General features: G+C 37.0%; 3 protein-coding genes across 6 annotated transcripts; 2 read left to right on the forward strand and 1 right to left on the reverse strand.

The window, feature by feature from the left end:
* Positions 1 to 411: 411 nt before the first annotated feature.
* Positions 412 to 6,573, forward strand: LOC116024897 (histidine kinase 4). Of its 4 annotated transcripts, XM_031265926.1 has the most exons (13): positions 420 to 526; positions 615 to 785; positions 1,010 to 1,401; positions 1,576 to 1,809; positions 1,895 to 2,064; positions 2,710 to 2,928; positions 3,043 to 3,229; positions 3,332 to 3,383; positions 3,481 to 3,710; positions 3,952 to 4,050; positions 4,316 to 5,013; positions 5,106 to 5,606; positions 5,933 to 6,573. In XM_031265926.1, the coding sequence occupies exons 3-13, from the start codon at positions 1,060 to 1,062 to the stop codon at positions 6,183 to 6,185; spliced, it is 2,985 nt and encodes a 994-aa protein (XP_031121786.1). In that variant the 5' UTR covers positions 420 to 526; positions 615 to 785; positions 1,010 to 1,059; the 3' UTR covers positions 6,186 to 6,573. The 4 variants fall into 4 exon arrangements, with proteins under 4 accessions (XP_031121788.1, XP_031121786.1, XP_031121785.1 ...); XM_031265928.1 differs by lacking the exon at positions 615 to 785 and having other exon boundaries at positions 412 to 526; XM_031265925.1 differs by having other exon boundaries at positions 439 to 785.
* Positions 6,574 to 7,725: 1,152 nt separating this feature from the next.
* LOC116025465 (binding partner of ACD11 1-like) lies at positions 7,726 to 10,279 on the forward strand. The gene is made up of 6 exons (XM_031266696.1): positions 7,726 to 7,731; positions 7,954 to 8,031; positions 8,165 to 8,268; positions 8,493 to 8,568; positions 8,790 to 8,873; positions 9,594 to 10,279. Exons 1-6 carry the CDS (start codon positions 7,726 to 7,728, stop codon positions 10,131 to 10,133), a joined length of 888 nt encoding a protein of 295 aa, XP_031122556.1. The 3' UTR covers positions 10,134 to 10,279.
* An 83-nt stretch (positions 10,280 to 10,362) lies between these two features.
* Positions 10,363 to 14,424, reverse strand: LOC116024899 (cyclin-SDS). The gene is made up of 7 exons (XM_031265930.1): positions 13,269 to 14,424; positions 12,787 to 12,948; positions 12,034 to 12,200; positions 11,245 to 11,373; positions 10,962 to 11,142; positions 10,744 to 10,788; positions 10,363 to 10,641 (listed from the first exon to the last, which is right to left on the reverse strand). The coding sequence occupies exons 1-7, from the start codon at positions 14,283 to 14,285 to the stop codon at positions 10,612 to 10,614; spliced, it is 1,731 nt and encodes a 576-aa protein (XP_031121790.1). The 5' UTR covers positions 14,286 to 14,424; the 3' UTR covers positions 10,363 to 10,611.
* Positions 14,425 to 16,746: the final 2,322 nt, after the last annotated feature.

The following is a 16,746-nucleotide window of genomic DNA, read 5'->3' on the forward strand; positions in this document are numbered from 1 at the left end:
GAAAATTTAAGGTGAATTTTTTTTCTTTTACTTCTCAGTAATTAATTCCAGAGGACAAATATAAAATATTTCCAGTCCAAATATCGAAAGTCAAGGACTGGAAAAAAATGGCAATCCTGTCGATGAAGAAAATGGAGAAATGGAGAAAAATGTCCAACTGGTTGGTTGTGTTAAAAAAAAAAAAGTTTTTATTTTTATTGTTTTTTTTAGAGAGAGAGAGAGAGAGGAATAGTTTTATGGAGCAGAGAGGGTATGGGGGGACAAGAGCGTATCTGCAAAAATCCTCAAATTCGATTCAGTCGCTTTGAAAAGTAAGGAAAAGAAGATACTTCACATTATTTTATTATATCACCATCCAACAAAAAATAAAAAATAAAAACAATAAATTAAAGATAAAACAAAAACAAAAGAAACCTATTCTATTGTGTTCACAAGATTTGGAGCTGGGAAATCAAAACCCAAGACCCAGAGCACAACCAACACAGTTCATTGCATTTGTTCCCACAAAGAACTAAAAAAGAAACAGGTTTAGTTTTTGCATTTCTCCCTCCTTTTTCCCCTCATTCTTCTCTGCTTCGCTGGTCAAATGTAATATTTTATGTTCTGTTGGGCAGCAAACGTGCTGTTCTTTGTCTGCACTCTTCCATCCTTCCACACCAGAAGGCTGTAGGGGTGCTAAAAAGGAGGGGCTTTCTTCTTTAAATTACATTTTCCTCTTCTTTGAAGTTTGGGTTTTTTTTTTGCTGCTTTTGAGGGACCTGCAGGCATGCCTTCAACCCCATGAGGTAGGGGAGATTATCTATCTTTCTTGCCCTTGCCCTTGTCATCATTTTTCCTTATTTTATATGCTTTGAGTAGTAGAACAGACCCTTTTCTTTGTTTTGCACAAAAAAGGTGTTTTCTTGTCACTCTTTTCAAGAAACTCATGCTTGTTTGCTCTAATTTATGTATTTTTGTGTGTGGGTGTGTGTACTATGTTGTTGTCTTATTGTTGGGTGCCATGTTTTAGGTGAGGAGAGGGATGAGTTGAGGAGAAGAGGGTAGCAGAGATTAGTTTTGATGGGTCAGAAGATTCATAGCCAAAGCCATCACCACCACACAGTGGCTATGAGGTTGGGTGAGCAATTGAGCAGTAAGAGGAAGTACACATTAATCTGCAGGAATAGGCTCCCACAGTTGTTGGGTTGTTGGATTCTTCTCATATTCTTTGTGAGTAGTTGGATATTCAATAATATGGATGCTACCCACAAGGAGAAGAGGAAGGAGGCTTTGGTGAGCATGTGTGATCAGAGGGCTAGGATGTTGCAAGATCAATTCAGTGTCAGTGTTAACCATGTCCATGCCCTAGCCATCCTTGTCTCCACTTTCCATTACTACAAGTCCCCTTCTGCCATTGATAAGGTTAGGTTTTGTTGAGTAATTTTGAGCAATTTGTGGATTCTGATTCCCAGATTTTGTTCTTGTTGATGTTAATGTGTTTAGCTGTGAAGGGTGTGTGTGGTTTCTGAATCTTGAATTCTTGAATTCTTGAATTCTTGATTGTGGTTTGGCTGATTTTGGGGTTTTACAATGCAGGAAACTTTCGCTGAATACACTGCCAGAACAGCCTTCGAGAGGCCGTTGTTGAGCGGGGTGGCCTATGCGGAGAGAGTTCTTAATTCGCACCGGGGGAGCTTTGAGGATCAGCACGGATGGACTATTCGGACGATGGATAAAGAGCCTTCACCGATCAGGGACGAGTATGCCCCGGTTATACTCGCACAAGAAACTGTTTCTTACCTCGAGTCGCTTGACATGATGTCAGGGGAGGTAATGGATTAGTGTCTGTTATATGGATTTGGTTTCGTTTTTGTTCTCCAAGCTTATCTGATTATACGGTAGCTTATTGATGCAGGAGGACCGGGAAAATATCTTGAGGGCTAGGGCTACTGGGAAGGCTGTTCTTACAAGTCCCTTTAGGCTTCTAGGCTCTAATCACCTTGGTGTCGTTTTGACATTCCCGGTTTACAAATCCATGCTGCAAGCTAACCCGTCACAGCAGGATAGGATCGAAGCAACTGCAGGGTAAATCTATATTTACGCGTGACTATAATAAATAAGGTGTTGTTAGCGAGTGGTTGAGATACTTACATGTTAAATGAACTGGAATTTTTTAGAGTTAGGTTGGAGGGCATCATGTGCAATTGAAATGAAATGAAATTTTTTAAAGTTAGATTAGAGGACATCATGTGCAATTGACTTGTTTTATGAGAGTTGGAAAACGATAAATTATGTAGCCCTTTCGGTTTGTGCAAAACTTATTTTTTAAGATAATATAGTCTTCTTGTCATTCTAATATAGTCTCCTGAGAGCGGTTTAGTCCCGTTTTAAACTTATAGCGTATTCTAAATGGCGAACCGCACCTTCCCGTGTTGAACTTTATATGTGAATCCTAAAATTCAGAAAATTCTGCAACGACTATTACTTTTTTAGAGAAAAACTCTGGGTTTTATGACGGAATAACTTACAATCTTGTTTGATTTTTTTGAATGACGAGGGAAACCCGTAGCCCTTACCCGAGGGTTTGCATTGGGTAAACCGTCCTTATGACCTTAGCCAGCAACAACCTGACCAACTTGGCTAGGGTTGCCCCGATCAGGCTTTAGTTTTTGATTAACTATCTCTCTGTAAAGGAGGTTTATTTTTTGTTTAATGTATTGCTGTAAGCAGATACCTTGGCGGGGCCTTTGATGTCGAGTCTCTAGTTGAAAACCTGCTCGGTCAACTTGCTGGAAACCAAGCAATCGTCGTGAATGTTTACGACATTACCAACTCTTCTGATCCTTTAGTCATGTATGGACAACCGGGCGAAGAGGGCGACCTGTCCCTGACACACGTGAGCAAGCTTGATTTTGGCGATCCATTTCGTAAGCACGAGATGATATGCAGGTCAGTTTCCTAGGTTGCTGTCTTCATTTCTGGGAAGCCGTTTTACCTTAAAAACGAAAAGCCGGAACTTCTCGAGGTTTCTTAAAGATGTACGTTGTGAATATATCTATGCAGGTATCTTCAGAAGGCTCCGACAGCGTGGGCTGCAGTAACCACTGCGTTCTTTATCTTCGTGATCGGATTTTTGGTTGGATATATGATATACGGTGCTGGAATTCACATTATTAAAGTCAAGGACGATTGCCACAAAATGGAGGCATTGAAGGTTGAAGCCGAAGCTGCTGACATTGCAAAATCTCAGGTATTCGAACAAACCTTTTCGGAATGTGATATGCGATTCCTATTCATTAATCTGTTGCCCTTTGTCCAAACTACTAAATCTCGTTTTTGCTAATAACAACAGTTTTTAGCTACCGTTTCACACGAAATAAGAACTCCCATGAATGGAATCTTAGGTAAGGTGAACCTTTTCCTTGTTCGATTTTTAGGGTTTCGTTTAAAAGAATCAATTTCGGTATCTTAAATCTCTTTAATGTCGCTTTGTTATTGCAGGAATGCTTGCTCTGCTTCTTGACACGGATTTGAGTTCGACTCAAAGGGATTATGCTCAAACAGCACAAGCCTGTGGAAAAGCGCTGATAACATTGATAAATGAAGTGTTGGATCGAGCAAAAATTGAAGCGGGGAAATTAGAACTCGAGATCGTCCCGTTTGATCTTCGCTCAATACTCGATGATGTTCTCTCTTTATTCTCCGAGAAGTCTAGGAAGAAAGGTGTCGAGGTAGGGACCACGAAGCTTTCCGTACAAATTCATATATTCTTCATGATTGTATACTGCATTGATATACTTGTCAGTAATTCATATTGCAGTTAGTTTGTGTTTTTTCTGTTTTATATTAAATTTTCTCGGTTTCTTTCTCCGAGTCATAGCATTTCTTGTGTACTTACTTGTGTTTTTCGCCTGAATTGCGGTGGGTGGTGTTCACTCCTTCCCGACACTACACTAATTTATGGAAGTGAAGTTGGCTGTCTTTGTTTCTGACAAGGTTCCTGAAATTGTTTTCGGGGATCCCGGAAGATTCAGACAGGTGATAACAAATCTGGTTGGCAACTCTGTCAAAGTAAGCGATGTCTGAAAACCTTAAACATTCTATTCTATCATCGTAATCTTCTCGTTCTTGGAGACAATATGAACATTTAAAGACTACGATCACATTAATCTATTGATGACATACAATTTTCCTATCGTCCTTGTAGAAACTTTAACAAGAATGTAAATGAATCATTAGACTTTTAGTAGAAATGTTGTTTAAGTATGAATAGCCTTTTATAAGATTTGCGTTATTTACATATTGATTTTTTTTTTTTTTTTTTTTGTCTTAACAGTTCACTGAACGAGGGCATGTATTTGTTCAAGTTAGTCTAGCCGAAGAAGCAAAGGCAAAATCCGAAGCATGCTTGAATGGAGGATCGGAAAGATTTATACCGTCGAGTGGGTATCATTGCGAAACCCTTAGCGGTTATGAAGTTGCCGATAACCGGAATACTTGGGACAGTTTTAAGCATGTGATTCCCGATGAACCGTTGTACTATAGAGCTGCGAACAAACTGATGACTGACGATGCGTCTCAGAACGTTACTCTGATGGTATCTGTTGAAGATACCGGGATTGGGATCCCGTTACACGCACAAGACAGAGTTTTCACGCCCTTTATGCAAGCCGACAGTTCCACTTCTAGAAACTATGGAGGAACCGGGATTGGATTAAGCATTAGCAAGTGTCTAGTTGAGCTGATGGGCGGTCAGATAAACTTTATCAGTCGTCCCGATGTAGGAAGCACGTTTTCTTTCACGGTTAACTTCCAAAGACACGAGACAAATGGCAGTGTTGATTTGAAAAAGGGCCTTTCCGATGATTTGCCTATGTCGTTTAAAGGGCTAAGAGCTATTGTCGTTGATGGGAAGCCAGTTAGGGCTTCCGTAACAAAGTATCATTTGAAGAGACTCGGGATCCTTGTCGAGGTGGTGAATAGCATTAAGAAAGCTGTAGCGGTATTGGGGAAAAATGGTTCCCTGATTTCCAAGTATGTTTTATTTTTATCGATGAAATTGGTGAAATTCGTTTCGTGTAAGAACACATAGCATTAAGTTATGTACATTGTGTTTGTTTTTGCAGAGGTCAACTTCAGCCGGATATGATTCTTGTCGAGAAAGATGTGTGGATATCTGAAGATGGCGGGGGGCTGAACTTACAGATACCGAACTTGAAACCGAATGGACACACATACAAGGTGCCGAAGATGATTCTCCTTGCGGTGGATATTTCCGGTGCGGAGTTTGAGAAGGCTAAAGCTGCGGGATTTGCGGATACCATCATAATGAAGCCTTTGAGGGCGAGCATGGTGGGGGCGTGCCTTCATCAGGTGTTGGGAATGGGAAAGAAGACCCAAGGAAAAGACGCGTGCAACAAATCAACTCTTCGTGGCCTACTTTGCGGCAAAAGAATCTTGGTGGTCGATGATAACCGGGTAAACCGGAGAGTTGCAGCTGGCGCGCTCAAGAAGTTTGGGGCTGATGTGGAGTGCGCAGAGAGCGGGGCAGCTGCTCTTGCATTGCTTCAGCTACCGCACAATTTTGACGCTTGCTTCATGGACATTCAGATGCCCGAAATGGACGGGTATGTGTAAAATCTCTTAATTTTCTTTACTCTTGATGTAAGCCCGACTTGCTCAATTTCACGTCGTATAGGCGAGAACTCTTTTGATCTTTAGGGTAAGAGTAAGTATTGTTTAGTTAAAATGTACTCCATAATACTTTTCTATGCATTTATAAAAAGTGTTATATGTTTCCTGGTGAGACGGTCTCACACAAGACTTTTGAGAACTGCATTTGTAGATCATGAAACCGTGACTATAGATATCTAAGCGTGAGCGGATTATGGTTTTGGAACCAAATGCTGTGTACAAATTTGGTTAACGAGGCTGTGAATTTTGTTTGCTGCAGATTTGAAGCCACTCGTCGTATCCGTAAAATGGAAAACGAAGCTAACGAGCGGGTGAACGGAGGACTAGAGGGAGAAGGAAGGCACAAGTGGCACGTCCCGATATTGGCCATGACTGCCGATGTCATTCATGCCACACTAGACAAATGCCTCAAAATCGGGATGGATGGATACGTCTCAAAGCCATTCGAGGAAGAGAATCTCTACAAGGCCGTGGCCAAGTTCTTCGAATCGAAGCCCATGCCCGATGTCTAAAGTCCCCGCTAAGCAATCCCTGCAGCACGGGTCTCCTGAAAAGTGCATCTGAGCCGCAAAGTTTTCCATGTTCTACTGGTGCGGTGTTGAAGCGTCGTTCAGATGTGTTCCTGGGGATGATAACAGGGTTGGTCGTTGTCGGTTATTTGTATCTAACCGGTTTTCAGTTTTAACTAATTAGCTATAAAATGCGTGTACCTATAGTTGCCCCAGGAATGTTATTATGTTCCTTCTCCAGTTCTCCCTCCCAGGTGTATGTAGATTTTAGAAGAGGAAGCTAAAGAGAGTACAATCTGACAATGGTAGCCAAAGATGTACAATATTGACATTCTTGTATGGTCTTCAGAGGTTTCTGTTGAGGTTATCCATTCCTTTGATTTGTGCATCAGTCCTGTCCTCTTTTTGGTCTAGGTAATGTTTTTTTTTCTGCAAAAAGAAAAAAAAGATTAAAACAAAAAAAGTGTATTATTTCATTTGCAAAATTTCATTTTTGTTTTGGTAGTACTTAGAGAAATGACGACTTCAGTTATTGTAGGTGTTTGGCTTATTTACTTCTTTTTTGGGTGGCAAGAACACGTAATCACTACCCGAGGACGTGAATTGGAGCTTGGGTGAATTGGAACTAGGGTGAACAAAGTTTTGTATAATAGCTCTCAAACTACAAAGGAGAGATAAATTGTAATAGAAAGAAGTTTTGTATAATAACTCCCAAACTACAAAGGAGAGATAAATTGTAATAGAAAGACCTGTGTGATGAGTTCAACCAAAAGGGTGTCCGTTATATACTTCATTTTTGGGTTTATCGAGGCAAACCCCACTCCTCTTCCGAGTGTTATATACTTCATTTTTGATTGCTTTGTTGGTGGCCTGTGTTGAACATAATACATATAAATAGTGTATAGTCTGGTTATGTAACATTGTTAAAATAATTCAGTGTTAAAGATATCGAATGCAGATGAAAAAAATATAATTTTTTTTGAAATCATAAAAATATATACTACCTCCGTCCCAAAATGATTGTCTGATTCGTTTAACGAGGCTTGACTGAAGTAATTTTTAATCCAATTTTTCATGATTCGTTTAACGAGGCTTGACTGAAGTAATTTTTAATCCAATTTCTCATAATATTAAGTTTAGCATTAATATATAAAATTTATATATTTAAAAAACTATATTAAAAGTACTGTTAAACACAAAAAATTAAATTTAAAAATAATAAAAAATTACTAAAGAAAATAAGTAAAGAAGAAAGAGTTGGTTTGACCAATGAATAGTAAATAGAACAGGTAAAATGGGACAGAGGGAGTATATTTTTTGAAAGGAAACCATAAAGTATATATTTTTAAAATGTCTAAAAATAAATTTTCATAGAAAGTGCGAAGTTCTCGCTTAGTCGAATAAACTCACTCCCTCTCCCCTCTGCTATTTATTTTATTTTTATTTTAATTTTTCTAAAAACATTTAAAAAAAACACCATTTTCGATTGCATTCGAGATTCAAGGATTGTAACACCTAACATTTCATTCTTGACAAATTCAAAATGTCGGTCAGTGAAAAATCTTGGAATTTTAGTTGGGATTATGATGCTAATTCTTCTATGATTTTCTGTGCATTTGTTGGATGAATTATTATTGTTATTATTATTATGAATTTCATCAGAATTTAGAATACCCTGGAATGAAAGATGGAATTATTATTATTTTTACTATTAAGATTTTTGATTGGTTTGTTGTTTTGTGTGTGATTGAGAAAGTGAAGTGTAGTGTAGGTCCCTCCTGATGCTGCTGCTGTTGATAACAAGCCTGGAGATGATTGTCCCCCAACTTGGGCAATCAATGTGAATGAAGTCAGTCAGATTCATTCTTAAACCAACATTCTTTTTTCTTTAAGAATGTTTGGTTTTACATTCTTGTTTTGGTTCTCTGATAGCTCAGATTTGTTTTAGAAAAAGGCATTGAATTCTTGTTTCTCTGTCACAGGTAAGAACGCTGAAAGTAAGCAATATCTCAGTGTCTGCTTCTGAGGATGATATCAAGGAATTCTTCTCCTATCCTGGGGATCTGCATTTCATTGAAGTGCAGAGGTGAGTAAGTTCTGAGAATATCAATCCACCTTTGTAAATGCACTTACACATTCGGGTTGTTGAGCATATAATATATAAACATAAATGTGTAATCAAATTATCAGTTTAGACTTTCAGTTGAGATGGAGCACATGCTTCAATTTGGGTGGGTGCGAAAAGATTTGTGTTCTTTTCTTGGAGAGTTGTGAATTGTGATTATATATATATATGTGTGTGTGTTGCAGGGAAAGTGACACCACTCAACTTGCATATGTCACATACAAGGATCCAAAGGGAGCAGAAACCGCAATGCTTCTTTCGGTATGTCACATTTTGCGGCTTAGTTTCTACATATTGAACTAGTATCTGCATCTGTGGAATGAGACTAATCTAGTCGAGTCGAACCTTAATCGAGAGGCGACTCTGCAAAGGGCATTGCTTAGTTTAAATTTCAAAAACATATCTCTAACATAGTTGTTTAGTGGACTGACATTCTCATTACAATTTATCTGTTTTATCACTTTATGTATGATTTTCTTCAGGGAGCTGTCATATCTAATCTTTCCATTTCTATAGCACCAGCTGAGAACTATGATCTGCCTCCTAATGCTCCTCCTCTAATCCTAGTAAGTTTTTTTTTTTTCCTCAATAATTCATGAAAGCAAAAGCTGCAATAGCTAGAATGCATGATGATTATAACAGCAGAAAACAACTAACCTGAAAAGCTGCCAAATCTATGCACCATTTCTCCATATACATCTGGTACACAACAGCCAATCTTATGCAGCAGAGGAATAAATCTGCAGCTGTCATATATCTCCATAAGCTCAGGTGTATTAGAAAACAGTTATTGTCCTTCCAATACATCTCACCTATTCACAAAACAATGACAACTGGAATTTGGATATTATTAGCAATCCAATTCCAAACACCATAAATAAGTTGTCCAGGACTTGAAAACTTATTCTCAAACAGAAAACCGTTTCTGTCTCCATAGCATCCACGATATAAAAGAAAATTCAGTTTTCCTTTCTTCACTCATACCATCAAGTTGATTTGAAATCCAGAAATCAGTGCTTACATCTCGAAAGACATTCTTGTCAAGTCCAATACAAGAAAGGGCGCAAACTTGACAGGCATACAGACAGTCACTTAGGTTGTGTAGAGTGGTTTCATTCCCATAATGGGAAGGAGTATATGCTTAAAATTAAACAGTCTTGGAATCCAATTGTTCTTCCAAATTTCAACACACTCCCCATCACCTATAGCTAAGATAGCTTCTTTCTGTTACTAATATTGTTTTTTGTTAATGGCATTATTTATCTTTCACATATTTCATTATTAAGGGAACGCAGCCAGAATCCGATTCTGATGCTGTCAAGAAGGCGGAGGATGTTGTAAGCTCCATGCTTGCCAAAGGCTTCATCCTGGGAAAGGATGCCGTAAACAAGGCAAAATCTTTGGATGAAAGTTACCATGTGACATCAAATGCCTCAGCTACGGTTGCTTCTGTTGACCTTAAAATGGGAATAAGTGAGAAGCTAAGCATAGGGACAGCTGTAGTTAACGAAAGGGTTAAGGAGATGGACCAGAAGTACCAAGTTACAGAAAAGGCAAAATCTGCACTTGCGGCAGCTGAGCAAAAGGGGTCTGCTATCATGAGCAATCCTTATGTCTCAACTGGAGCATCCTGGGTTTCAAACGCATATAATGCTGTAGCGAAAGCAGCTGAGGACGTGAGCACAATGACAAAGGAAAAGGTTGAAAAAACCGAGGAGGAGAGACGGGCTGCAATTGGTAATGATTCTGAAGCTGCCCTTCTTGATCAGTCTTTGGCTGGAGATCCTGCCCCTAATTACTCTACTGATAGCAAAAAACTCGTATAATTTATGCCACTATATATTTCATGACACTGTACAAGCATATGCACTACTGCAGTTGGACTGAGTATGAACTAAAACTGCATGTGTTTGGCACATTGGAGTTCGAATATTAAAAGCTTAGCTAACAGGATTAGATTAACAGTTCGAAATTTGTATTTACTTTGTGTAATCATAGCCAACATACTAATAGCTTTCTCTTATGAACTCTCCACCTTTTATATATCTTCACAGCTACATAAGGTTGTAACCTTTCCCAAAAATCAGACAGTCAGGCTAATGACTGAAACAATGTATACATTTTCTTCCATACACTATATTATTTTTCTTTCTATGTTGTCATACATAGTTACACTTGCAAAAGAATACTAAAATTAACCTGTTATTGAGACCTTCTGAAATATGTGGAGGAGAAATTGGTAACGAAAGAATGAGAGAGGTGATGCATTTGTGCAGAGGACTCGAATGCTTAGCGATGTTGGAGTTATATGTACTTCACCAACCATTCCAAGCTCTGTCATGTATGAATGCACCTCATTAGGACCACCTTATTTAAATAACAGTCACAGATTTTATTCAACTATTACTAGGAAATGCCAGTGTTTCTGTTTATTACCTTTATGCATTTGGATAGATCGTCATCCTTGGTTCTGGAATGACACTGAAAATTCAAGCCATAGAAACTGTAAATGAGAACTTAAATGTGATTTTCATCAGGACAGATATTTAGACCTAGGAATAATTGTTTGTAAAACATAGTAATGAAAGCCCTTGTGTAAGGAAGTCGCAGATACAAATTAATGTACTATTTGGAACCTTCAATTCAGAAGATACCTCTGTAACAAGGTCGCAGGAGGCATGCTGATCTATGAATGAAGAAGCGAGGATAACTAATCCGGCAGCTACTGTTGATGGCCAGTAACTCAACTGCTCATGGCCTAGAAGTGCTAGTACTGCCAGATATTTAGTTCTCTTTTCCATCATATCACTAGCTCTGGCAGCTTTGAGGTAGAACCTGACTCATTTAAACGAAGGCCATAATTAAGTAGCGCTGGGAAGAAACGGGTTCTTTACTAGGCAAATGGCTTACATTCCACAAGCATCATATACTTCTTACCATAAGAAGTTGTAAATGGTGGGAAGGAAGCATTGAAAGTTAAGAACTTCCAGCACCACCCACTCCATAGCCACCACTTCACATCTGCTGTACACATTGCCTCCTATGTTGAACGTCTCATCCTGAATACTGATATAATATGACCAAATTTAGTGAGTCAGAAATGCAATTTACCAGCATAAATAGTGAACTCCCTTGCTAATATGCTATATACAACAAAGAGGGGAATTCACAAGTAACCCATACTTAGGTATCAAGAAGGAAAAAAGTGCACAAAATATACTTTTTAGAATTTTTTTTTCAGGGGCTTGGCGACTTGGCTATGATAGTGATAAACTATAAAATCAAACTTAATACTCATCAGAGGTCTGGTTAGTGATATTCACAGCCAATTTCTTTCTCTGTCTAATGACCACAGGTTAATAAGAGATGAAATGGTACTTTGGTTCCATTGAAACAAACAGATTGTGTAGGCAAGTAGATCCAAACAAGTTAATGAGACACAACTGGAGACATTATAGGAGCTCATCTATTTTGTCATTAATATGCTGATCTAGGCTTTGTATCAAATGAATAGGAAGACAGGACATTAGGAACGTTATATTTGTTAAATTTAGCTAAGAAAATAGCTCTGCAGTGTGATTGTTCCATTGTATTGATTTCAAGTATGCAAAACATAGGTTATTTAACCCAAATCAAATCCTTAATCAAGTATTGTACACAATGGTTGATTGTTTTCGAAACACAATTTAGACTCAAAAGAGGACAGGTCAGAGGGGTGACCCTAACCTGTTTAAAGGCTGGTTTTCTTCTATTCTGGTGGCAAGAGTGAGGCAAGCAATGCCAGCAATCTGAAGATTCTTCTTGTTTCTGAAGTACCCTTTCGTTAGAAATCGATCAAAGAGGTTAACTCCTAAGAACATTGTCTCCTTTTGAAGCTCATTCTTTGAGGATTGCTGCAAATAAAGTACTGATTAAATACCCAATGAAGAAGATCCCAGAAACCAAATAGAACACGAAACATTGCCCTTTTTAGTTGGTTTAACCAAATTACAAATGGAATTCACAAAGGGCAAATAATAGAAACGTAGAAAGATATAGATGAGAACATATTCTTTTAAATGTGATTCCCCGCTTTCTTAAGATTTTTCATGAGAAATTGCCAACGAATTGAAGTTCATACTGCGTGCAAAGCTAAATGAACTGCATCACGTGTCGTCTCACGTGCAAACAGAAAAATGAAGTATGAACGGGAAGGCAGGAAACTTAAGCACACGCTATCAGCGTCAAGTTTCCGCATACAGACAACGTGACACAATCAGATTTATCAAAACAAACTTTCAGTTTCAACCACAAACCCCTCCGTCCTTTCCCCTTTAGAAAAGCTTACAATTCGATGTAACCAGTCATTGAAACGGACATAAATTACCAAAGCTTTAAAAACCATATGAATATTTAAATACGACATTAGATGATCAGAACGATAAGTTTAGAAGGAACATGGATGATCGGAAGAGCCGAAGAGGCTAATTATTAACTTACTTGGACGATCCAATGAACCATCTGCAGGCGTTGCTGAACGACGAGGTCGCCGTAGCCTGTGTCCAAGCAGTACTCCTCCGCGTAGTCGCGTAGATACACTTGCCTTCTCTCTCTGCTTCTTAGCATCCGGTAGCGCTCTCCATCCTCTTCTTCCAACTCCAACTTCACGCGCACAAAAAAATTCGTCAAAATCACATAAAAAGGACAATATTCTATAAAAGAGGCGGTTATATTTAATCAGACAACAAGAATAACACACAAAATATGTAAATAGTACAATAAGTAATCAAAATAACATGGAATTGATTAATGCAGATTATAGTACAATAAGTAATCAAAATAACATGGAATTGATTAATGCAGATTATAGTACAATAAGTAATCAAAATTCATACAGTTACTCCAGAAATTTCAAACATTAACAATAATCGTTCATAATTATAAGATGGAAAATATTAAAATGCTTTGAATTTTAGTCTTACTGAAATTTCATCAGAAATGTTGTGTTCTTCAAGGAATGACGAGTCTTCCAGAGCATAGGTTGACCTGCAGAACTCTTCACTGAACTGACGTGACAAGTGGAAGCTATGTGAAGGACAATCGTCACTGATGGATTTTTCAGAGAATTGGCTGCCAGAATCGTACCACATCGACGGACTATACTCGGAGAAGTCCAAATCGGAACTCTCCTGGAGAATATCCGACTGAAGCTCAGAGTAGGCCGACGAGTAGTCATCGGAAACATCATCGTTTATAGACAAGTTCTCTGAACATTCCAGATCAAAGTCGGTTGTAAGGAGTTTATGTGCGCGCCCTGCAGCAGATTCTGGCTTAGACACCTCCTCACCAAATGCTCTGTTTTCAGCTAACTTCGATTCAGCGGCGGATTCTAAAGCAGAGTTAAATGAAACGACATCGTTGTCATTCAACTCAGACGCAGCCTTGCTTCGTTTCATTTTCCATTCCCTGAACTCTGAAACCTTGCCGGAAAATTTCCTCTGACTCGAAATTTCGCTCTCGTCAATTTCCTTTGCCTTTTCGGTTACGCTCATGATTTCACTGTTCGGCTTCCTAGCTTTGCCGGACAATGAAAACCTCTGAACGCTGGAAATCTCCGACTGCACAACCGCATCGGGATCCTCAATTACATTCGCATTTCCACTCTTCTTCAGTTTGAGCTTCAACTTCAGCTCGCTGTCCCCTCCGAAAGCTCCAGAACTCGACTCCACACACGAGCACTCAGACAACTCCATTTGAACGTCCTTCCTCTCAACGACACTCTCTTTGCTCTTTACACGAGCACTCGACGCCTCGCTCGTAACCAGAGCAGACCGCTCGATGAACAACGAACGGAGAATAGGCGAAAAGCGAGTCCGAATTCTGCGAGGAAGCTTCGATCGCAGATGCTTCTTCACGGCAAAGTTAAGCTCCTGCTGCTGCGACGGCGGCGGCAGAGGATCAATCTCAGCCACCGCTCCTCGAAACTGCTTCCGCTTCATTGCAGTTTATCAGATGAAGTTTGGTTTGAAGAAGAAAGTATGAAGTGAATCTATGGAGTTGAATTCAAATGGAGAGAGGAGAGAGAGAGAGAGAGGAGAGAGAGAGAGAGAGAGGAGAAGCCGTTAACTCTGTTCGTTGGTTGGAAAGAGAGAATGTAGCTGTGCTCATATCACGATAACTCCTCCGCACTGTTCGGACAAGTTACCATTTTAATTACGGTCATGCTTATATAAGTTCATTTTCTTCCTTTGTAATTTACTATCTACCTATGTATTTATGTTCATTTTTTTGGCATTAAATTATAAGTTTTAAACTGTTTGACTTAAATTTATTACATGGCGCAAAATTTGTATTTATTTCATCAATGTGATTTAATTGGGTTGAATATATAAGTTATGTTATGCATGATATATTTATTATATTTAAATATTTTTATCACAAAATTATAAGGATTATTTTTGTTGGTAAAATCTGAAGATATTATCAGAGGATCTGTATTGACTAATCTCACTAATGTGTAATAACAATAAATAAAGAATACTCCGTATCATTTCAAAGTTATGGAGGGGCATTTTATATACAACTTATCAATGAATTTTTGATTTATTTGACCAACTTTAGTTGTTTGACTAATAAATAACTAAAGTAAATATATATTAAACAATTTTTTAACGGTATATATGTTATAGAAATTAATTTCTATAATAAAGGTCTTAGATTCGAACCTCATCCCAATCAAATTTGGCATAATTAAGTTCCTCACTCTATTTTACTATTATTAAATTAAATAAATTAGTATCTACAACAAAAAATGATACATATGTATTTCTCTAATTTAGAATTATGTGTTACAATACCTTTATTTGAAAAAATTATTCATTATCAAAAAATTAAATTAAATAAGAGAAATAATGAAATTAGTTATATTGTCTTTATTTTCTCCCATTCAAAGATTCTTTACATTCAAATTTATCAATTGCTATTCATTACATTGTCCATTATCTTATTTTTACAATATCTTGTAATTAAATATCAAAGTTATAATACAAAATAATGTTATATATTTATTTACCAAGTATTTTATTAATACCATGAAAAAAAAATGTTAACAAAATAATTTGAAGCTACTCGATTAATACCAAGTATTCACAATGTTACTCAAAAGAGAATTAAGAATACTTAGAAAAATTCAAACCAAAAGTAGTATTTATTTAGACTATTATTTTTAGACCAAGTATTTAGACTATCGATTTTACAAAGTTGCAAACATTTATTTTAGTTACAATTATAATGAATTTCATGTATTATATTGGATTTATATACTTTGAGTTACATATTTAAATAAATAAATTCGACATTTAATTACCTATGTATAACCTTATCCTATATAATCTTGCATTGATATACTTTCAAATATTTATTTAAATATAAACATTGGGCATTAACCCGTTCGCGCAATGCGCGTGTAAAACTAGTATCTTATAAGTAACATATGCCATCACTATATGTATATACATTAACTATTTATAAATGAATTCACTCCATGTGTAAATTTAACAAGTAAAATCATGTTTAATTATCACAAAAAAAGTTTGATAAAACGACTAGTACTATTACCTGAAAAAAAAAATACTGGAAACTATATTATATATATGACTCTATAAAAGAAAAGATGAATAAGCCAAAGTAATATAATTAAAGGGCTATTACAAGGATACACAAGAAATATAATGATACTAAAATAGCTCCTTCACCCCTTGTCACGATACTGCATATAAAACTTAAAAAAGGAAACTCCAACCAATATTCCATTAGGAGCAGTGAATGTGTGAAACCATAAAAGGATTAGAAATTTAGAATGCAATCCTAACTTAAAAAAGGAAAGAAAAAGCAAGACTCCCTCAATTGTAGTGATGTTATTATAGTATAATATTAGTCTTTTAATTATTCGCGATATAAATTTAATCATTTTTTGGGTAAAATAATGAATTTATTCTTTAAAAATTTTGCTAATATAAATTATCATTTCACTAATAACTTAAAAAGATTAAATATCTAAATCTACACTGACAATAATTAAAAGACTAAATGTACACTATAATTAGTTATAATTGAAAATGTAAAAAAGTGTTATTTTGAAAATAAAATTTCGTTATTTTCATTGACTATTGTTGAATGAATTTTACACCTCATTATAAATTTTACCTCTTAATATACTTGACATTTGATTATTTGTTTAAAATTCATGTTGGGTGTTCATGGTTTTAATGGATCAAACTTACCATAAACAAGATAATATGAAAAAAATAATAATAATATAGTATTCACAAGACCTAATACCCCTTAAATATAGTAAATGGGCTACAAATAATCAAATGAATAGAATCTATTAAAAATAGCGGAAAAGCTGAATGTGTGTCATTGATGATGATGTTCGAAAGGGACCCCCCCCCCCCCCCC

Source organism: Ipomoea triloba, chromosome 7, assembly GCF_003576645.1.
Source record: "Ipomoea triloba cultivar NCNSP0323 chromosome 7, ASM357664v1".
In the NCBI taxonomy this organism is placed as follows: domain Eukaryota; kingdom Viridiplantae; phylum Streptophyta; class Magnoliopsida; order Solanales; family Convolvulaceae; genus Ipomoea; species Ipomoea triloba.

What these genes read in the sequence shown, in the direction of transcription:
- LOC116025465 (XM_031266696.1), top strand. An exon ending in GGGCAATCAATGTGAATGAA is followed by an intron (nt 8,032 to 8,164) that starts GTCAGTCAGATT and finishes TCTCTGTCACAG; the next exon opens with GTAAGAACGCTGAAAGTAAG. An exon ending in AAACCGCAATGCTTCTTTCG is followed by an intron (nt 8,569 to 8,789) that starts GTATGTCACATT and finishes GATTTTCTTCAG; the next exon opens with GGAGCTGTCATATCTAATCT.
- LOC116024897 (XM_031265928.1), top strand. Translation starts at nt 1,060, where the DNA reads ATGGGTCAGAAGATTCATAGCCAAAGCCATCACCACCACACAGTGGCT. An exon ending in TTGACATGATGTCAGGGGAG is followed by an intron (nt 1,810 to 1,894) that starts GTAATGGATTAG and finishes TTATTGATGCAG; the next exon opens with GAGGACCGGGAAAATATCTT. An exon ending in AATGGTTCCCTGATTTCCAA is followed by an intron (nt 5,014 to 5,105) that starts GTATGTTTTATT and finishes TTGTTTTTGCAG; the next exon opens with AGGTCAACTTCAGCCGGATA.
- LOC116024899 (XM_031265930.1), bottom strand. Translation starts at nt 14,285, where the DNA reads ATGAAGCGGAAGCAGTTTCGAGGAGCGGTGGCTGAGATTGATCCTCTG. An exon ending in GAAAACCAGCCTTTAAACAG is followed by an intron (nt 11,374 to 12,033) that starts GTTAGGGTCACC and finishes ATATTATATCAG; the next exon opens with TATTCAGGATGAGACGTTCA. An exon ending in ACCATTTACAACTTCTTATG is followed by an intron (nt 11,143 to 11,244) that starts GTAAGAAGTATA and finishes TAAATGAGTCAG; the next exon opens with GTTCTACCTCAAAGCTGCCA.